The sequence below is a fragment of the Aotus nancymaae genome, unplaced genomic scaffold (genome assembly GCF_030222135.1).
Source record: "Aotus nancymaae isolate 86718 unplaced genomic scaffold, 86718_ANA_hifiasm-v0.15.2.pri h1tg000010l, whole genome shotgun sequence".
In the NCBI taxonomy this organism is placed as follows: Eukaryota; Metazoa; Chordata; class Mammalia; order Primates; family Aotidae; genus Aotus; species Aotus nancymaae.
Window position 1 is genome coordinate 42,784,457 of NW_026988421.1, and position 23,336 is coordinate 42,807,792.

Here is a 23,336-nt window from a genome sequence, read left to right on the forward strand (position 1 = left end):
AGTGGGTACTCAAAAATAACCTAGAAAATGCTCTGTATTTATTTCAATAGATTTGTCCAAATATTTTTGAAAAATGACAATGGATTTTACTTGTCTATGTTCTAATTAAGAAGAGAGGTGTGTAAGTGTAAACCTCAGAATACATGGAACTTATTTTAAATCAACACAAATAACTAAAGCAGAAATAGAAACAATCTTATTTATTTACTTACTTAGAGACAGGGTCTTGCCCTGTTGCACAGACTGGAGTACAGTGGCATGATTACGGCTCACTGCAGCCTCAAGCTCTCAGGCTCAAGTGAGCCTTCCACCTCAGCCTCCTGTAGCTGGGACTACGGGCGCATACCACCACACCAGGTTAATTTTTTTTTCTTTTGTAGAGATAGGGATACCCCCTGTTGCCCAGGCTGGTCTCAAACTCCTGGGCTCAACCGATCCTCCTGCCTTGGCCTGCCAAAGTGCTAGGATTACAGTTCTGAGCCACCAAGCCCAACCAGGAAAAACTTTAAATCAGCATCCAGATGACAGGTCAAGTTTTTCTCTGGCATAGGTAACACCATACCTAGCATGGCTTATTTACCAACACTGTTCAACTCAAACCATCAAATTAACTTTGGCATTTTACATTTTCATTCCCACATAGGCCTTTGCTCATACACTTCTTCCTTGATGTCTGCCTTATTCCTCTCTAGCCAAATTTTGCCTGGAATGATTGTCATGATGGTCATGATGGTATTAACAATAACAATAAAATACTTAATTTTTGGTTTTTGTCTTTGGTTCTGTTTATGTGGTGGATTACTTTTATAGATTTACACATGTTGAACCAGCCTTGCATACCCAGGATGAAGCCTACTTGATCGTGGTGGATAAGATTTTTGATGTGCTATTGGATTTGGTTTGCTAGTATTTTATTGATTTTTGCATCAATATTCATCATGGAGATTAGCCTGTAGTTTTCTTTTTTTGTTGAGTCTCTGCCAGGTTTTGGTATCAGGATGATGTTGGTCTCATAGAAGGAGTTAGGGAGGATTCCCTCTTTTTGTATTGTTTGGAATAGTTTCAAAAGGAATGGTACCAGCTCCTCTTTGTACATCTGGTAGAATGTACAAAGTTCGGCTGTGAACCCGTCTAGACCTGGACTTTTTTTGGTTGGTAGGCTATTAATTGCTGCCTTGACTTCAGACTTCGTTATTGGTCTATTCAGGGTTTCAACTTCTTCCCGGTTTAGTCTTGGGAGTGTGCAAGTGTCCAGGAATTTATCCATTTCTTCCAGATTTACTGGTTTATGTGCATAAAGCTGTTTGTAGTCATCTCCGATGGTAGTTTGTATTTCCGAGGAATCAGTGGTGATACCCCCTTTATCGTTTTTTACTGCATCTATTCTATTCTTCTCTCTTTTCTTTTTTATTAGTCTAGTAGTGGTCTCTTTTGTTGATCTTTTCAAAAAACCAGCTCCTGGATTTATTGACTTTTGAAGGGTTTTTGTGTCTCTATCTCTTTCAGTTCTGCTCCGATCTTAGTTAATTCTTGTCTACTGCTTGCTTTTGAGTTTTTTTTATCTTGCTCCTCTAGCTCTTTCAACTTTGACGATAGGGTGTTGTTGATTTTACATCTTTCCTTGTTTCTCAAGTGGGCATTTATTGTTATAAATTTCCCTCTAGACACTGCTTTAAATGTGTCCCAGAGATTCTGGTACGTTGTGTCTTCGTTCTTGTTGGTTTCGAAGAACATTTTTATTTCTGTCTTCATTTCATTGTTTATCCATTCGTCATTGAGGAGCAAGTTGTTCAGTTTTCATGTGATTGTGTGGTTTTGAGTGCTTTTCTTAATCCTGAGTTCTAACTTGATTGTGCTGTGGTCTGAGAGACTGTTATACTTCCATTCTTTTGCATTTGCTGAGAAGTAGATTTACTTCCAATTATGTGGTCAATTTTAGAGTAAGTGTGATGTGGTGCTGACAAGAATGTGTATTTTGTGGATTTGGGGTGGAGTGTTCTGTAAACATCTAGTAGGTTCGCTTGGTCCAAATCTGCATTCAAGTCCTGGATGCCCTTGTTGACTTTCTGTCTCGTTGATCTGTCCAATGTCATCAGTGGAATGTTAAAGTCTCCCACTATTATTGTGCGGGAATCTAAGTCTATTTGTAGGTCATTAAGAACTTGCTTTATGTATCTGGGTGCTCCTGCATTGGGTGCATATATATTTAGGATAGTTAGCTCTTGTTGCATTGATCCTTTTACCATTATATAATGCCCTTCTTTGTCTCTTTTGATCTTTGTTGGTTTAAAGCCTATTTTATCAAAGACTAGGATTGCTACCCCTGCTTTTTTTTTGCTCTCCATTTGCTTGGCAAATCTTCTTCCATCCCTATATTTTGAGTCTATGTGAGTCTTTGCAAGTGAGATGGGTCTCCTGAATACAGCGCACTGCTGGGTCTTGACTTTTTATACAGTTTGCCAGTCTGTGTCTTCTGATTGGGCATTTAGGCCATTTATATTCAATGTTAATATTGTTATGTTTGAATTTGATCCTGCCATTTTGTTATTGGCTGGTTGTTTTGCCCATTAGTTGATGCAGTTTCTTCACGACATCATTGGTCTTTACCATTTGGTATGTTTTTGCAGTGGCTGGTACTGGTTGTTCCTTTCCTGTTTAGTACTTCCTTCAGGAGCTCTTGTAAGGCAGGCCTGGTGGCGACAAAATCTCTCACCAATCTCTTGTCCGTAAAGGATTTTAGTTCTCCTTCACTTATGAAGCTTAGTTTGGCCGGATATGAAATTCTGGGTTGAAAGTTCTTTTCTTTAAGGATATTGAATATTGGCCCCCACTCCCTTCTAGCTTGTAGGGTTGCTGTTGAGAGATCCGCTGTGAGTCTGATGATCTTTCCTTTGTGGGTGACTCGACCTTTCTCTCTGGCTACCCTTAGGATTTTTTTTCCTTCATTTCAACCCTAGTGAATCTGAAGATTAAGCGCCTTGGGGTTGCTCTTCTTGAGGAGTATCTTTGTGGTGTTCTCTGTATTTCCTGGATTTGAATGTTGGCCTGCCTTGTTAGCTTGGGGAAGTTCTCCTAGATAATAGCCTTAAGAGTGTTTTCCAGCTTGGATTCATTCTCCCTGTCATATTCAGGTATGCTGATCAAGTGTAAATTAGGTCCTTTCACATAATCCCATAGTTCTTGGAGGCTTTGTTCATTTCTTTTCACTCTTTTTTCTCTAAAAAAGGTGAGCTTCAGCTCATCTTCCCTGGGCTTTCACTGTCCTACCGGTCCCACCGAAAGGAACTTCTCATTTTATTTCATTGATTTGATCTTCAATCTCTGATATCCTTTCTTCTGCTTGATCGATTTGGCTGTTGAAACTTGTGTATGTCTCATGAAGTTCTCATGCTGTGTTTTTCAGATCCATCAAGTCATTTATATTCTTCTCTAACCTGGTTATTCTAGTTAGCATTTCGTCTAACCTTTTTTCAAGGTTTTTAGTTTCTTTGCATTGGGTTAGAACATGGTCTTTTAACTCAGAGTTTGTTATTACCCACCTTCTGAAGCCTGCTTCTGCCAATTTGTCAAACTCATTCTCTGTCTTGTTTCGTTCCCTTGGTGGTGAGGAGTTGTGATCCCTGGCAGGAGAAGAGGTGTTCTGGTCTTTGATGATTTCATCTTTTTTGTGCTGATTTCTTCCCATCTTCATGGATTTATCTCCCTTTGATCTTTGAAGTTGGTGATTTCAGGAGAAATCTCTGAGTGGACATATTTTCTGTTAAGGTTGGAGCTATATCTCCTGTATGAGGTTTTTTTCCTTTTTTTTTTCTTTTTTGCCTGTAGAGGCATGGCTGGGCTGCCTCGGATTCAGTCAGGCTGCTGGGTGGCCTTCTCTTGGAGTTTGTTTATGCAGGTGAGATTAGCCCTGTCTTCCCAATGGCGGGCATCTTTCCTTCCCAGAGCTTGATCTTCCTGGTTGTGGTCAAACTGGTGTATTTCCTGCAAAACTCTCTAGCTTGCAGGCTTCAGTTTGTGGAGTTTTGTGGGGGTGGGACCTACCAGGCCGTATGGCCTGTTTGCCTGCTTTCAACTCTGCCTCTTTCTGTGGGATGGATAGTTCCATCCCGCTGGCATTAGTCCAAACTTCTGCCCAGGTCTGTGCCGACAACTTGCAGTGCCAGGCGGGCCAGAGCTGTCACTCAGATTTGCATGGACAACCCGCGTTGTCCTCAGTCCAGTGGGGCTCTTGTGGACCGTGGGTTGCAGGAGGGATGAGGGAAGTGCAGAATCTGAATCGGAGCACCAAGGGGTTGAAGTCCCTGACTCTCCAAGCCAGCTGCACTTTCTGGGTGGGGACATGCCCTGTCCTGTCCCGGTTCACCCTCCCTGGGCTACTCTCACCCTGCTTCAGCTCACCTTCCCTGGGCTATTTTCACTGTCCTACCAGTCCCACTGAAAGGAACTTGGCATCTCCATTGGAATCGTGGAGTCCTCTAGCCCTCTGCATCTCACTCACTGGGAGCTGCACTTCAGAGTTGCCTCCTCTTAGCCATCTTGGCACCCCGAGGTATAACTTCTTATACATGTTCACATATTCCCAAAGCCCAGCACTATGACCGCATATTGTATGTGCTCAAAAACTGCTTGCTGAATTGAAGTGAACGGAGCCTTTAGTTATGGAACCATGAAATCATTTCCTCACCTCTTAGGTGGTAGAAGCATTTCTTCTGTACAATCTCTGACACAGTTATCCAGATTCAACCAGCATACATCTAAAATAGGAAACTTACTACTTCACAAAACAGCCTATTCCACTGATTTAATGGTTATTAAAAAGTTGTGGAGTTTTGTGTGAGGTTTCTTTTTTAAAAATAATAACTGAAATAAGATTTGCCTCCCAGTTCTACTGTTGGGGTCAGCACAGAGTAGGGACACTCTCCAACTATGGCAAGAACAGATATAACAATAGATTTGAGAGTGATTCTTAAAAAGCTGGATACAATTCAACAAGAATAAGTTTAAAAAAAGATGTACACAGGGAAAATAATTATGCAGAAATAATGAATAACTACTTGGTAGACCTACAATCTAGCAATAGTCAAAAAGTGTCTATTCAAAAGGAAGCTGGACATTTGAAACTGAATTCAGCATACAGTCAGGCTAGTTATAAAAACTTTTACTTATTAATATTTAGCCAGTATGTGGCTGAGCATGGTGGCTCACACCTGTAATCCCAGCACTTTGGGAGGCCAAGGTGGGCAGATCACCTGAGGTTAGGAGTTCAAGACCAGCCTGGCCAACAAGGCGAAACCCCATCTTGACTAAAAATACAAAAATTAGCTGGGCATGGTGGCAAGCGCCTGTAATCCCAGCTACTTGGGAGGCTGAGGCAGGAGAATCACTTGAAGCTGGCAGGCAGAGGTTGCAGTGAGCCAAGATTGTGTCACTGCACTCCAGCCTGGGGGACAGAGTGAGACTCTGTCTCCAAAAAAAGAAAGAAAGAAAAAGAAAGTATTTAGCCAGTATCTTTCAACACTAAAGAGATTCCTAGCACTGAAAAGATTCCTGATAACCCTGGCTAAACTCTATGAAATTGTGACTTCAGAAAGTTAGCAAAAAGACCTAGAATTGGCATACATTTCTAAGATCTTTAAAGAAACAAGTTTCCTCTGTTAGAATGGGCTAACTGACCAAATAACTAAAAATCACTTGGTGCCACTACACATTTATCTCAATGCTGCCATCTTATGTTAAAATATGGGACTACAGAGCTTTAAAAAGCCATACCTTATAGAGATCTGAAAACATCAATGATTTGAAACCCTACAAAAAGGTAGAAAAAAAAGGTTAACACTGAGAGTTGAGGTATTTAGTAACAGTAAAAAATATTTTCGGGTAATTAATTTAAAATGGAAGCTCTCATGAGGCAAGTAATTATATAGACTCAAAATAAATCTTACTTTGAGATAACATGAAGTAACTAGTTGAATTCCCCGAATCTAAAAAGATTATATTAACAGAGATATGGGGAAGGAGACAGTAGAATAAAATCTACAGATATCTCATTTCTTCAGTAAATCCACTCTGCTTATATAGCAATATCTGCTTGAATTTGCTGGTTTTGACTTTAATTCCATCACTATAGTGATGGTGCAAAAAGGAAAATAAAAGTCAAGTTCCTAATAAAATTCAAGGAGCTGAATTTCAAGGGCTGGTTATATTTACCTGAAAAATTAACACTTGTCAATTATTTGCAATCTTCTTTTTTCCATGAAGTAAAATCATGCTGTTAAAATTATGTTGAAAAAAAGATTCAGTGGCACTGAAGAATGTTTCTGATTTAATCTTAATATAAAAAAATACAACCTGTATACATTCCAACAAGGAGTAGGGGTGGGATGGAGAAAGCAAAAAATAGCCCAGGAATCTGGGAATTAAGTGAAAGTCATTTCATCAGAAAATATGAATGTCAGAATACTTGTTTGTAAACTCTGATCCAAATTTGATAAAAGGATTTTAAGTCATGTATGAAAAAAAGATTAATGTTTTGGTAGAAGAGATCAGGAAAAATACAAAGATAAAATTAAAAATCTATTAAATCGTATTATTTTAGCACACTGGTGTCTAACTGTTGATATACGGAGAAAAGCAGTATGTGGGAACTCTCTGTCCTTTCTACTCAATTTTGCTGTGAACCTAAAACTACTTTTAAAAGTCTATTAATTAAAAAAAAAACTTACTTGATCCTTGCTGAGCATAGATTAATTTTCTTCAGAGGTCTTGCTTACAGCATTGGTCAATCTGTTTTTAGGAGAGAAATCTTACAGAAGTCTCAAAGTGTAGTTTCTTCTCCTTTCCTATTTTAAGATTTAATCTTGATTCAGCGAAATAAGTACCTTTCAAAATCCTCATCAGTCTTTTAGTATAGAGATACCCAGTGCTGGGAAACCACCTGCCAGTGTCTTCACCATCACTCACTGCTGAACAATGTTTGTTGAGTCCTTCCTCAGTTAGAACAGGAGGCAGTGGCCAAAATGATTTCCTGTCTTAAAGGGTCAAACTCTCCTTCCTTTAACTTCTTATATTGTTTCACAATTTTACATAAACAGTTATATCATTATACATGGGTTTTATAAAATGTTTTTATTTTCTCTAGATTGTAAGAGCCATAGTGTGATGACTTTGCCTCAGTCATCAATGCCTGACATATAACATAGTAGCTGCTTTGTTGAATGAATTTTCTTTTCAATCCACAAATGGCATAATCATCCAAAAGAAGTAAAAATGTTTTCCATCTTGCAATGAAAAGGAAGTTAGTTTAATAAATGAGGCCATAAAGTTTGAAAAGAGTAAGTCTCACAAAGTACTTATTTTCATTATTTGAACAATTGCTGGAGGTGGCGGGGGTGGTGGAGGGGAAGGGTATGTAAATATCTGAAAAAGACACAAATGACATGTTTGGGACAGAGAACTCTCATATATAGTACCAATACCATGTCTGCATATCATATTATACTAAGTGCTTTAATAAATATCATCTCACTTGATTATCACAATTCTATGAGTCAGGTGAGGTATGGGTTGAACATTCCTTACCCAAAATGTTCGGGACCATAAATCTGTTGGATTTCAAGTTTTCTCAGATTTTGAAATATTTACATGTACATAATCTTGGGGATGCGACCTAAGTCTAAGCATGAAATTAATTTATGTTCCATATACACCTTACACACATAGCATAAAGGTAATTTTATACAATATTTTAAATAATTTTGTGCATGAAACAATTTCAACTACAACCCATCATGTGAGGTCAGGTGTGAAATTTTCCACTTGCGGCATCATGCCTACATTCAAAAAATTTTGGATTTTGGAGCATTTCCAATTTTCAAATTAGGGATAGGCAATCTTCATTCCTCTTTTCCAAAGTGAGGAATCTGCAGCATCCATAAAGCAGGACTAGGAGTCAAACCAAATCCAAGCATCTGCCTACTACATCATATTGCCTCTACACCACAGAACTGCACCTGCTGCCACAAGCCATGCATGAAAATTCACCTCGTTAGCTTCTCAGTATATTGAAATACAATCAGCTACTAGCTAACAAAAAAGGAGTGCTCAATTAGTTGCATTTTCTCTCTGTAATTTATTTGTAGGTGAGATAAGCAAATTATAAGAAAATAAGCAAGATGAACAAAAACATGGTATAGTCATACAAATAAATATTATTCAGTCACGAAAAAGAATGACACATGCTACTGCTACTTGTACAACATGGAAGAACCTTGAAAACATGATGCTAAATCAAAAAAGCCAGTCACAAAGAACCACATATTGTATCATTCCATTTATATATAATGTCCAGAATATGCCAATCAATGCAGACAGAAAATAGATTAGTGGTTGCCAGGGGATGGTGGAGTGAGGGTAAATGGAGAGTGACTGCTAATGCACAGCACACAGAGCTTCTTTCTGAGGTGATGAAGATGTCCTCAAGTTGCAGTAGTGATGGTTGTACAACTCTGTGAATATACTAAAACACTGAATAGTGCACTTTAAGTAGGCAAACTGTATATGATACAGGCATTACCTAATTTTATTGTACTTTGTAGTTACTGCATTTTGCCACAAATGGAAGGTTTGTGGCAAGCCTGAGTTAAGCAAGGCCATTCGTGTAATTTTTCTAACAGCATGTGCTCATTTTGTGTATCACATTTTAGTAATTACCACAATATTTCAAGGTTTTTTAATTATTATTATATTTGTTGATGTGATCTGTGATCCGTAATCTTTGATGTTTACTTCTGTAATTGTTTTGGGGGTGCCATGAACCCCACCCAAGATGGCAAACCTAACTGATAGATGTTGTATATGTTCTGACTGCTCCACTGACCAGCCATTCTCCATCCTCCTCCCTCTCCTCTAGCCTCCCTATTCCCTGAGATACAACAATACTGAAATTAGGCCAATTAATAATCCTACAATGGCCTCTAAGTGTTCAAACGAAAGCAAGACTCACATATCTCTCACTTCAACTCAAAAGCTAGAGATGATTAAGCTTAGTGAGGAAGGAATGTCCTTCTGAAGGCCATGAAGGCCAAGCTGAAACAGGACAAAAGCTAAGCCTCTTGAATAAATAAGTCAGGTTGTAAATGCAAAGGAAAAGTTCTTGGAAGAAATTAAAAATACTACTCCAGTGAACACATGGATGATAAGAAAGTGGAAGAATGTTATTGCTGATAGGAGGAAACTTTCAGTGGTCTAGTAGAAAATCCAAACAGCTGTAACATTTCCCTTAGTCGGAGCCTAATCCAGAGCAAGGTCCTAACTCTCCTCAATTCTATAAAAGCTAAGAGGTAAGGAAGCTGCAGAAGAAAAGTTAGAAGCTGGCAGAGGTTGGCTCATGAGGTTTGAGGGAAAAAGCTATCTCCATAACATAAAAATGTAAGGTGAAGCAGCAAGTGCTGATGTAGAAACTCTAAGTGATCCAGAAGATCTAGCTAAGATAATTGAAGGTCACTATACTAAGCAGATTTTCAATGTAGACAAAACAGCCTTCTTTTGGAAGAAGATACCATTTAGAACATCAATGTCTGGCTTTAAAGGATAGGCTGACTCTTTTGTTAGGGGATAATGCAGCTCATGATTTTAAGCTAAAGCCAGTGCTCACTGGTCATTCCAAAAATTCTAGCACCCGTAAGAATTATTCTAAATCTACTCTGTCTGTGCTCTATAAATGGAACAAAGCCTGGATGACAGCACATCTGTTTTTATATAGCATGGCTTACTAGCTATTTGAAGCCTACTATTGAGACCTGCTGCTCAGAAAGAAAGATTCCTTTCAAAACATTACTGCTCATTGACAATACACTTGGTCATCCAAGAGCTCTGATGGAGATATACAAGGAAATTAATGTTGTTTTCATGTCTGATAACATAAAATCTATTCTGCATCCCATGGATCAAGTAGTAATTTTGATTTCATTTAAGAAATAAATTTAAGAAATATTATTGAAGAAATAAATTTCCATATGAAAAATATTTATTTAAGAAATAAATTTCATAAGGCTATAGCTCTCATAGACAGTGATTCTTTTAATGGATTTGGGGAAAGGAAACTGGAAACCTCCCAGAAAGGTTTCACCACTCTAGATGCCATTAAGAATATTTGTAATTCATGGGAGGAGATCAAAACATCAACATTAACAGGAATTTGGAAGAGGTTGATTCCAACCCTCATGGATGATAGGAAGTAGCTGCAGATGTGGTGGAAAGAGCAAGAAAATTAGAAGTGGTGCCCAAAGATGTGACTGAATTGCTGCAATATCATGATAAAAATTGAACACATGAGGAGTTCCTTCTTATGGATGAACAAAGTGGTTTCTTGAGATGGAATCTATTCTTGGTGAAGATACTATGAGTATTGTTGAAATGACAACAAAGGATTGAGAAAGTTGACAAAGCAGTGGCAGGGTTTGAGAGGACTGACTCCAATTTTGAAATAAGTTCTACTGTGGGTAAAATGCTATTAAACAGCATCATGTGCTACAGAGACATCTTCTATGAAAGGAAGAGTCAACTGATGCAGCAAACTGCATTGCTGTTTTCTTCTATAATAAATTGCCACAGCCACTCCAGCCTTCAGCAACCACCACACTCATCAGTCAGCAGCCATCAACACTGAGGCAAAACCCTCCACCAGCAAAAAGATTACAACTCTCTGAAGGCTCAGACGATCGTGAGCATTTCTTAGTAATAAAGAATCTTTAAATTAAGGTATGTATGTATTATTTTTTAAGACACAATGCTACTGCACACTTGCTAGACTATAGTATAGTGTAAACATAACTATTATATGTACTGGGAAACCAAAAAAATTGCATGACTCCCTTCAATGTGATACTCACTTTTTTGCAGTGGTCTGGAATTGAACTTGCAGTATTTTTGAGACATGCCTCCATATGAATTATTACTTCTCAAACTGCTTTAAAACATAATGACCTGATGGCACTGTAAAATCCTTAATTAAAAAAAATTCAAATATTTTCCAATATATTGCATCACCGCAGGGAAGTGATTTAATAATTTTAAAACATTTTCAGTAATTATGTCATAAGCATTTTGGTGTTGCCATGTAAAAAAAATTTTACTAATTCAGAAAAATGGAATTTTCTATTCTTTAACATTTTTTCCACTTTTACCAAAAAATTAAATCATTCCTTTATTTTTCTTTATCCTTTTGTTAAATACTCAGATTAAGTTTTACTGAAATATAACTACCATGAAATTCATCAGTTTCAATTAGAGAGTAAGATATCTTTATGTATACAGCTGTGTGTGTAATCATCACAGTCCAGTTTGGGAAAACTTCTACCACTCTAAAAAGTTCTCTGTGCTCAGCTGGGTGCAGTGGCTCATGCCTGTAATCCCAACATTTTGGGAGGCTGACGGGGGAAGACTGGTTGAGCCCAGAAGTTTGAGACTAGCCTGACAACATAGCAAGGCCCCGCCTCCAAAAAAAAAAAGTTTTTAATTTAAAAGGTTCCCTGTGCCCATCTGCAGTCAATCACTACTCCTACCTTCAGACCCAGGCCACCACTAATTTGCTTTTGTCTTGAAAGTTTTCTGCTTTTTAGAAATTTCAAACAAACTGAATCATTCAATATATAGTCTTATGTATCTGGCCTCTTTCAGTTAACATGTTTCTAAAGCCAACCATTTGGTTGACTATCAGTAGTTTACTCTTTTTAAATTGCTCAGTAGTATTCCATCATACAGATGTACCACGTGTTTATCCATCTATCAGTTGATGAGGTCTTGAGCTGTTTATAGTTTTTAGCTATCATGAATAATTTTGCTGTAAACATTCACATGAGTCTATGTATAGATACGTATATTCATTTCTATTGGGTAGATTCTTAGGAATAAATTTGCTAAGTCATAAAGATACATGTTTGGCTTTTTAAGAAATTACAAACTTTCCCAAAGTGGCTATACAATTTTGTATTCCAAGCAGCAATGTATGAGGTCTCTAATTTCTTCACATCTCACCAACACTCAAGACAATCCCTTTTTTATTTTGGCTGATTTAGAGAATTCATTAGTGATATTTCACTGCGGCTTCAATATCTAATGACAGTGAACAACCCTTCATGTACTTGTTTGCCATTCATACATCTTGTTTAGCGAAATCTGTTCAAATCTTCTGCCCTTTTAAAAAACTGGTGGTTCTGGTATCTGTCAGTTGTAAGTATTCTGCATATTCTGGATTCAATCCTTAATCATATATGTTTTGCAAATACTTTCTCCAAATATTTGGCTTGGTCTTCTCATTTTCTGAATAGCATCTTTTGAAGGAAAAGGTCTTAAATTCTGATGTTCATTTTAATCAACTTTTTTTTCTTTTTGAGTTTTGCTCTGTTGCCCAGGCTGGTGTGCAGTGGCACAATCTTGGCTCACTGAAAACTCCACCTCCAGGGTTCAAGCGATTCTCCTGTCTCAGCCTTCAGAGTAGCTGGGACTACAGGCGTACACCACCGTGCCCACCTAATTTTTGTATTTTTTGTAGAGATGGGGTTTCACTATGTTGGCCAGGCTGGTCTCGAACTCATGGCCTCAGGTGATGTGCCTGCCTCGGCCTCCCAAAGCGCTGGGATTTCAGGCATGAGCCACCACGCCCGGCCCATTTTATGAACTTTTGTTAGCAGATCACACTTTTGGTGTTACATCTAAGAAATCCTTGCCTAATCCAAGGTAACGAAGATTTACCCTTAGGTTCTCCTCTAAGAGATTTATAGTTTTAGTTCTTATATTTAGGTCACTGTCTCTGTATTTTAAGGAATTTTACAGTTTTACATTTTACTTTAAATAATCTGTTTTTGTGTATAGTGTGAAGGGTCTAGGTGTCATTTCTTTGAAAAGATGTATATCCAATTGTTTCTGCACCGTTTGTTGAAAATACTACCCTTTTCCCCAATGTATTACCTTGGCATCTTTGTCAAAAATCAATTTACCATATATATCTGAGTTCATTTCTTGACTCTATTCTACCCTATTGATCTATTAATATTTGACTATAACATAGTTTAATGATAAGTTCTGAAGTCAGGTACTGTAAGTCCCTATGTTCTTTCTCAAAATTGTTTTAACTCTTCTAGGTCCTTTAAATTTCTGCATATATTTTAGAATCAGCTTCTCAATTTCTATGAAAAAAAAAAAAAAAAGGTACTGAGATCTACACAGAGATTCAATATACAGGTTACTAATTTGGGTTTTCCAATCCATAAAAATTGTATATGGTTCCATATATTTGGGTCATCTTTCTGAAATGTTTTATACTTTTCAGTATACAGAAATACTCACTTATTTTAATAAAACACCAATGATAAACTTCTTATTTAAGGCACTAAATTGAGAATAAAATATAATAGCAAACATGATTTAAAAATTTTCCAGACACAGTTTTAAGTTTACCATATCTCATATCCAAAAGCAAGACAAACAATGAACAAATAATAAAGATCTATTACCTCATAAAGTCTGAGGGTTATAAACCATTCATCAAATTGAGCAGGAAAAAAAGTTAACTCCTATTTCAAAGATACTTGCCTTGAATGAAATCTCTACACAAGTTTTTGGTAAAGAAACTAAATACTCAATTTGATTTTCCTTCCTGAATGCCCAATAAATCCAAGAAAGTTTCACAAACTAGAGTCATATTCACAAACAAAATACATTTTTGTAAATAAAATGTAGTACTGGAAACACAATGAAACATACCATCTCTAGTTTTTTCTATCTCAATTTTTAGAGCATGATTTTTGTCTCCAGTTTTAAGTGTATAAGCCTTCACTGAACAAAATCTGTCAAATAAAATGGAATTGTGGTTCTATCAAAGGTTCAGGTCATGAAAAATTATTTTTGAATTGAAAATTATGAACGTTAACAAAGGTTTTTTCTCTTTCAAAATAAAAACATTTTGTACATTCACAGCAGGAGTCACATACAGTAGAGTTCATAATTACACTATTTATAATAGCAAAAAATAGGAATTATCTAAATGCCCACTGACAAGAGTAGGTGGTATAAATTATGGTATATTCACATTATTGTACTATAGTGAAAATGAACTATAGCTATACACAATAATATGTTGAATATTATAAACATAAAGTTGTGGGTGTGGGGGGAAACAAAGCAAATCCCAAAACACAATAAGCAGTATGATTCCAAGAAAAACTAAATATATCATTTGGGCACCAATACATTCATAATAGAAACAATTTTAAAGAGCCAAAGGAATAACAAATACAAAATTCCAAAGAGTAGTTTCTGGAGAAAGGGAAGGGCAAAAGGAGGCAGGAAAATGGAGGTGAGGAACACATAAGTAAACAAATACAAGTTATTATTAATGTTCTAGTTCTTGGGTAGAGTTCATATGTTTCATAACTTATATGTACATTATCTAATTCTTTAGTATCACATTCTGTTAAAATATTTTTTAAAACACAGGCAAAAACTATTTTGAAATAAATACTCATTATAAAACATTTTCCAGAAGTTGAATAGTAAACTCGAAATGTACTTCACATGTTTTAAAAAGTTCTTACCTTTGTTTCTGTTCAACTGCTTTGTCCAAGTGCTGAAAGATATCCTGAAACAAGGTGCAGCTGGATCGGCTGTTAATAGTATACCCATATCCTCTTTTCCAATATTGTTTCAGATCATTTAAATATTCTAATACCTAAAAAAGTCAAAAATCAATTCTAATATATTTTACTCAATATAACACATTCCCTGATTTAACGATTCTCTAAGAAAAGGTTACAGTGTTTAATTACCATTCTGCACAAAATATAACATTTGTCCTTTCCAGAATTTAAGAGTTGGTTCATACCATAGGTTCATACCACAGAGAGATTTATGCTGCATCATAAATTTGGATTGGGGGAATGTAGAGGCTGGTGTGCAAGAGCAAGCTAGTAAGCGCTCACAGCCAATCATCCAAGATCAGGACAGCTCAAGAGAGTGGAGTAAGGACATGTGCTCACCTCTCCTTTCTTCTAACATTGTATTAAGATGATGTCAAGCATACATATAGAAGAAAGAAAAAAAGAAGAATATTCATTACAGCACAGAAAGATACCAACAGTGGATTAGAAATGTTTAAGAATTTTGAGAAGGTAGAAGTCAAATAGAAAATGAGTTACTTTGGTTTATGTATCAGTTTGGCAAAAAAAATAAAAGTGTGCCAAGGACATGGGGAAATGGGTACTGTTGGAAGGAATGTATATTGGTATAGACATTCTAGAGGGAAAATTGGCAAAATCCATGAAAACACACATACTCTATGACCCATTTAATTCCATTTCTTTTTTTTTTTTGAGACAGAGTCTTGCTCTGTTGCCCAGGCTAGAGTGCAATGGCACGATCTTGGCTCACTGCAATCTCTGCCTCCTGGGTTCCAGTGATTCTCCTGCCTCAGCCTCCCAAGTAGCTGAGATTACAGGTGCCTATCACCAGATGTGGCTAATTTTTGTATTTTTAGTAGAGATGGGGTTTCACCATCTTGGCCAGGCTGGAACTCCTGACCTTGTGATCCACCCACCTCAGCCTCCCAATGTGCTGCGATTACAGGCATGAGCCACCACATCCAGCCTCATTCCATTTCTTATAAATTGATATTCTTATAAAATGATATTCACAGAGTGATAGGAAATGCAAGCAGCCTCCGGAGAGCTGAAAAGGCAGGACATGGATGTTCTCCTAAAGCTCCCTAAAAGAATACAGCCCTATGATACCTTGATTTCAGCCCTGTAAGATTCAATTTGAACTTCTGACCTCCAGAACTGTAAGATAATAAATTTATATTGTTTCAAGCCACTAAGTTTGTGGTAACTTGTTACAGCATCAATAGGAAACTAATATAATATAGTAGAGAGAGTAATAAAGGAAATGTGGCAAAAAAGGTTAACAACTGGTAAATATAGGCAAAGAACATATGAGTGTTCATTGTAAAACACGGAACACAATTTCCCATGAAAACTATTATAAAATAGTTGCCAGGACTTTTGAAAACCATTTATTCTCTCTGAGCTTTGGCTTCCTATAAGAATTTGGGATTATATCAGCTCTACAATCTGTTCCAAGCATTAAAATTTGATGATGGGTTAAAAGTAGGTCTGCAAATGGGTTGATTTAGAAATCAAATCACCACGGAAAAAATGTTTCCAGAGTTTTATGAACCTAAACTATTTAAAAGTAGGTGGGACCTATTTGAACCTTTAATCTCTCTTTATTTAAGGAAAATTGGGAGTTAGTCACAAGACAGTTTATGTTCCCTAACTGCTCGTTTTCTGAAAAGCTGCTTCAAGTAACCAAACACAAACAAGCAAAAAAAAATTTTTTTAAAAGCAAAGAAACTGCAAAAACAATACTTACCTTTGCATCATCTATGTCAAAAACATCACACCAAGGAGATTTAACACCTTTAATAGCCAGGTCAAATGAACAGGTGAAAAAGGCTACTTGAATTAAATCTGGGGAGACAAAAAGGTAACATTTTGTGGGTCATTATTTTCCATAATTTTTCAAAGTCTAAATATCTGTAGAATGCCATGTGTGGTACAGCTCAATAAAATGGACATGTTTGGTTTGGAGAAGAAATAATTTAGTTTCTTCCTGGCTATCAACGAATTAAGAGACTCGCTCTGTATAATCTAAGGGGGCAGAATTGGAACTATCAGGAAGAAACCATGAGGAAGTATAAATTTCAGTCCAATAAAATTAAGAAATGTTCTGTAACTGGTAACTTATTTCTGCCTTTTTTTTTTTTTTTGACAGGGTCTTGCTCTGTTGTCCAGGCTGGAGTGCAATGGTGATCAGAGTTCACTACAACCTCGAATTCCCGGACTCAAGCAATTCTCCTGCCTCAGCCAATTACTTGCTAAGTGCATATTTCCCTAGCAACATCAACAAAAAGTGTAACCCAAGGACTTGCTATATAAAACTTAATATGATTTTGTTAATTTTAGAGGGTTCAAGGAGGGGGGGCTAAGGTCATAAAAGTTTTAGTACCCAACTTGAAAATGAGAAATAAGAAAGTACATTTATTGAACAGTTAGTTAAAATTATACAATTCATTTTATAACTAAGAAGCAGCAGTTAAGTACAGAAAAGATATAAAAGGAGAGAGAAGACCACAGAGATAGAGAGGGAATAAGTGCAGAGTAAGTGAGGGGGAAGGAAAAAGGTGAAACAGCCAAGGAGGAGAAGCAAAAGCAAAAAATCACACACTAAAGAGAGAAATGTTGGTACCAACATCAGTTTTTCAAACTTAACTGCTCAAATGATTTCAGAAGTGGATTTCAGAATAAGTTATCTAGAATTTTTACACTGTTAATTTGCTGATTACATTACTTTGATATACATATGGGTATTAAAGAGACGGGATAAGGGAACGAATGCTTGGGCTATAAAAAGTAGCCTTTGTTAGCAAATAAAAACAGTGCTGCTCTCTAGTCAATGGGAAGTGGGTGATATTTAATGCTAGAGAGAAAAGAAGTCAACTGCAGTGGTTGCCTCCATTGCTTTGATTTTTCTTTAATTTTACTGCCTTTCCTCTTTTCCTAAAGGAAAATGGGACCAAAAATCAACTGACATTACATGCGTTTTGCACTAGTTCTGGGTTTAAAGAATTCCCATGAAGCAGTATATAATATCAAAAAAATGTATTTCACTAAGAATATACAGAAAAGCCATTCAAAACTTGGCTTATATAAAGAAAAGGTTTAAAAATCTCAATACCTGATATAATATAGTGGCTTGTAAGTACCAGGTACATTTGATGAAAGGACCTAGCTTATTTACACTCAAAATTAGAATTCTGAAACTATGAAAGTCAGCCCAAATGGTATACTCTTTAACGGGAAGAGAGTTTACTGGAAATAAAAATAATAATTCACCAAAAACCTCTTCAGAGTACAGGGAGAAAAAGTATCAGATGAAGACTGAGGCTGAGACCTGACTTTGACACTCATTGTCCTGGGTAAGCTCTCTAAGTGTCAATTTCCCCCCTTACAAAGTAAAGAGGTTAGATACATGATATTATTTAAGTTATAGCTCTGACATATCTGTTATGACCCTTCTGACTTCTTGGTCAATGTTTTAGAACCTCAAAAATATTTCAGGTGGATAAGAAAGTTAAACATTTAAAAAACAAAATAGACCCTTTCCCTCCACTCCCCTAAGAAAAAAATAAAACAAAAAAAAGGGAAGACAATAGGAACACATAATAATCTTGGGGTAGAAGAATTCCTATTCAAAACAAAACACTCAGAAGGCATAACGAAGAGACAGATATGGCTATATAAAAGATATAAACTTCTGTGCAATCAAAGGCATCATCAACAAACCTAAGATATAAGCAAGAAATTAAAATATTAGCAACATACAACAAGCAAAGGACGAATTCTTTGTCAGGCAGAATTAAGAGATATAATTAATATATCCATAACACATAAAAGGTATTTGTGATTAATAAGAAAACAAAAATAAATAGAAAATGAACAAAGTTATGAAGGGGCAGTTCTCAGAAGAAATGCAAATGGCTACTAAACATGAAAAGATGTTCACTTTCAGAAGTAATCAAAGAAATGTAAATTAAAGCTAGATATTATTTTTTATTAGTCAAATTGGCAAAAATTAAAATCACTATATCTACTGTCTGATGATATGGGAAAACAAGCACTCTCATATACTGTGGATATAAATTTTTACTACACCTTCAGGGAACAATTTCAAAGTATATGTCAAAATATAAAATATTCATGCATGTTAACCCAGCAATTTCACCTATTTATATTTTTAAAAACTTTTTTTCATCTATATGTTTATTTATTTGGAGACCAGGTTATGAGACTGGCTAATTTTTATATCTTTGGTAGAGACAGGGTTTCACCATGTTGCCAAGGCTGATCTCGAACACCTGGGCTCCAGTGATCCATCTGCCTTGACCTCCCAAAGTGCTAGGATTACAGGTTGTGCCACCGCACCCAGGCTTACCTATTTTATCTTACAAATAAACTCTCAAGTTTGAAAAAACAGACACTATAAGAATGCTAACTGTATCATTACCTGAAAGAGTTAAAAACTAATAAAAACTTCAGTAGGAAAATGGTTTCCTATAAAAAGAATCTGGACTGCATTAGCAACAGCTTCTTACAGCAGTAAAATCTGATGATGGGTTAAATAGTTTAACTAGCATTGACTTGCAAATTGAGTCATTCATATGTCCCATGAAATAACACAGGATTTAAAAGAATGAGACAGTTCTATTATTTGTCTATAGATAAAAATAGTTAAGTAAAAATAGTTGTTACTAAAAATACATATAAACATCACCCCTCTATGAAAACAAAAGGGTATTTAAATAGCAAAAGTATTTATTGAGCAATTACTGTGCTAAGTACTAAATGCTTTGTATGAATTAATCTTATATAATCTTTGCAATAATCCTACAAGACAAGAATAATTTCCACATTCATCTTACAGAGAAGGAAACTGTGGCATAAAGATATTAACAAACTTGTCAAAAATCGGAGTTATTTAATAGGACAGTAGAGTCAAGATTCAAATGCAAATAGTCCAATTCCAGAATCCATTATTTTAACTACTATACTTAATATTGCTTCCAAAAAGAAGTTGCTGTCAGTTACTCCATCAGCAAAGTACGTAATTTTTGCCCATACAGACACTAAAAATCATTTTTAAAAAAATCTTTTCCAACAACCTAAATGCCTACTAACAGAATAATGGCTGGATATTGGCAGAGTTATAGAATGAAATACATACATTTAAAATATAGAACTAGAATTACAAACATTAAATCAAAAACAAAAAGTTGCATAAAAATCAAATTTTGGACTGGTATAAACTTTGATACCACTCTTAAAAGTTTTAAAATCTGTAAAACAATATCCCATTTATGTATAAAAAACTGTCATGGGGTAATACAAATGCTTAATTCATGACAATGATTACCACTGGTAAGAAAGGAAGAAGAATGAGATCCAGGAAAGGGACCAATGGACCTCAACTTATTTAAGGGAACTAACTGAAGGATGATGTTAAAATTTAATAAAACCAAGTTGTGGGTATAGGGATGTTCATTACATTAGCCTTGTTTGTTATCTTCATGTTTGAATTATTTCCCAATAAAATGAATAATTTTCAAAACTCCATAGGTGATGCCAACGTATAGCCAGTTTGGAGAAAGAAAAAAAATTCAATTTCAAATGCTAGTACAGACATCTTTTTGGTCCCTATAAAGCATCCAGGCCCTGTGACTGACAAGTTCTAATCTATTTTTTTCCCCAACATCTACTTCTAGTCTTTTGGAAATTAATTGAGAGTATAATGAAATCTATAATCATTGCATGTGTCTTTGTCAACATCTGCCCTATGGAATATAAATTCCTAGAAAACAGAAAAAAATCTTATTTTCTTAATCTCCCATTGCTAGGTGGCCATGTGTCCTGGTTTCCCACCTGCTCTCCTGGCAAAATTATTAAAAGTGTTCCCTTTCACTTTTGAAACTGTTCCACCAGTTTGGATGTTAAGTTGCATGGTCAGCCCATGCACTGCAGTAACTTATGATAGACATGACTGCTCATCTTCTCAGCATCTCTACATATAAAAGACAAAAAAAATCATAGTACTTTGTTTTTCACTTTCTAAAACTTACCCCTCTTACACATTAACAGGTACTTCTGAACTGCTTCAAAAGCTAAATAATTTATATGATTTTTCCATTTGTATCACTTTATGAGAAGGAAATTCAGAAAAGATTAATTTGTTTTAAAAATAATACTTACAGTTGAGGCTTTCTATACTATGCCCTCAAAAAAACTCCAGAATATACCTAGAATCTTGTGTATTAATTTAAAAAGAAGAATATGAATCTAAAAACAGTAAATAGAAAGCACAAGGTATACAATTTTTTTGACCTAGAACATAGTATTTTCTTAATGTAAATCAATTGTGGGTCTTTAAAAAAAAATTCTGTTTCCTTATTTTTTTCATTTTCACAGTTCGAAATTATTTAAACCAGAAGTTCAAGTAAAAGATAACAGGCATATTACCTGCATTCAAATCATTCACTGGCACTTGCAAAGTAGCTGCAACTTTTTTTAAAATGTTCTGCATTTCTGGTCCAGTTTTGAAGGCTTCCACGTGATAAAGAGCTGTAGCATTCCTTTCCACTTCAGTTAAAAACTTCTCACAGTGATCAAAGAATCTCATTAGTTTATCATTAACCCTTGGAGGTCCACACTCCATATCTGAAAGAGAAAAAAAATTTACATATATATATGTGTAAATCACTGACACAAATGACAGTTTCAAATTATTGAAAATGTTAAGTGTGAAAAAGGAACACCAACATCTTACTAATCCGCATATCAGAAATAAGCATATATTGATCAGGAAAGTCATAGGGTAAAATTATTCCCCATTTGTAATGGCTGTAATGCATGAGAATAGCTAGACAAGACTAAAGAAATAGAGATTGATTGGGTACGTCTTTGTAGCAAAGATTCAGTAAAATATAAAAAAGAAAATAATTTTTTTCTTTAAAAAAGAAAGAGATTGAAGATTAAATGTGTTGCAAATGAAACTGCATTATACATTAATAAGTACTGTTTCTGTCAGGCACGGAAAACTTTAGAAAGCAAACTAAAAATCAGCAGTTTCTACTTACAAGGTGAGAGAGAATTCAGCATACCGAATCTATTTTTTCACCCTAAGCCAAAGTCTAAACAGAGTATTTTATTTTCTCAATTAACTTTCCCAACTCTGTGTCACTTTGCAAAAGATTCTGCTTTGGACAGAAACTATTGACAACAGCACAAAACGCACTGATGCTTTGGGTCTCCTGTGCTTCACTGTGCTAGGTGCCTGTGACTTGGTTTATCTTCTAACTGAAGCCCCCAGATAACCTTCCATTTAGAATTTAATAAATTACATCATTCCCCCAATTTGAGAAGCATTCATAATCATGCTTCAACTACTGGCGTGCCCTTTAAATTTTTTTGGGTCATATTCAAAACACACATTTTTCATCATTTCTCCAATAATTTACCATGAAAAGAACACCAAGTATATCATTTTTGCACATAAAATATGAGAAAATTGAATATAGCTATATCTGGGCTTTGGATGTGTATGCAAAAAAAAATCAATATGTATGTTTAAATGTGTCTCTTGAAATAAATAATTCTGCCCACTTTAACTGTAAATTGGATTGCAATTCTTAAGAAAATATCTTGACTAGGAAAATATGCGAACTTTGTCACCTTTTTCTGTGGCCTCTAAAATATGATTTCCCAAGTGGATCTGAATATTTTATCCTTGTTACTATCTAATTATTGCTGGTGTTTAAACAAAAACAAAGGCATTGTTCTGTTTCTATAAAACTACAAAATCTAATTCAGCAGAATCCCTCAAAAGCCCAGATGTACATAACAGGCAAAACTATTGTCTATAGAAAATAACAAAGTGGCCAGGCAAAGGGTTTACTCTCGCACTGAAAACAGTCAGGGGTGGGCTTATTCTGAACTGTAATATTTTGATCCCTGGCTCTCTACTCTGAGACAAATGCCAATCTTCACAATGCCATCTGAGAACAAAAATTCACTTGTTCCAGGAGGTCACTATATGTATATTGTGCTATATTAAAATATGTTCTGCTTTCAACATTCTGTTAATTTAACAGATTTATGAGGACTTTTCACCGTGTTAATGAAAAAGGTATAGAGTTTAACAAAACAATTCAACAAATAACTAGGCAGAAGTCAGCTAACTGAATTACCCACAATTAAATAACACAGAATCAGTGGAGAAATCCCTTACAGATGGTTTCACTGTTCAACAGCTACAGAAGAAATTACAAACCAGCCTACTTCTAATTTTTCACTTGGGCTTTGAAGCTAAACGATAATCCTCATTTCAATTCTGGCCTTAAAAGTGACCAAGAAACTATTAACGCTTGTTCATCTTTGTGGTACAAAAATGTTATGTGTTTTTATTCTTATCAGGTATGTTATTGGACAAATGGGCGCTGTATAGCATAATGGTTAAGAGAACAAGCTCTGAATCAGACTTTCTGGGTTCCATGAAAATGGGCAAATTATTTGATGTGTTTGTGTACCAATTTCCTCATCTTTGAGATAGGGGGAAAATACTATCAAATCCCGACTGTGGTTGTAAGGATTTTGTAAAATAAATGTGAGGCATACCTGGCATACAATAGGCATTAGGTGCTTGCTATCATTATTATTTGTAACGATTACAACATT

At 35.7% G+C, this 23,336-nt stretch overlaps 1 protein-coding gene across 9 annotated transcripts in view; it reads right to left on the minus strand.

The window, feature by feature from the left end:
- MINPP1 (multiple inositol-polyphosphate phosphatase 1) overlaps window positions 1-23,336 on the minus strand; it is a 210,614-nt gene that overhangs the window by 185,827 nt on the left and 1,451 nt on the right. For 3 of the 9 annotated variants that reach the window (XM_064374132.1, XM_064374131.1, XM_012467573.2), the window contains exons 2-4: window positions 21,123-21,320; window positions 16,423-16,520; window positions 14,592-14,725 (exon numbers count right to left, since the gene is read on the minus strand). In XM_064374132.1, coding sequence (XP_064230202.1) covers window positions 14,592-14,725; window positions 16,423-16,520; window positions 21,123-21,320 — 430 coding nt within the window. Of the gene's footprint in view, window positions 1-202; window positions 4,755-5,769; window positions 6,784-8,108; window positions 13,185-14,591; window positions 14,726-16,422; window positions 16,521-21,122; window positions 21,321-23,336 lie in introns of those variants that run through there. The other 6 variants (XR_001109814.3, XR_001109815.3, XR_001109816.3 and 3 more) reach the window with 6 other exon arrangements.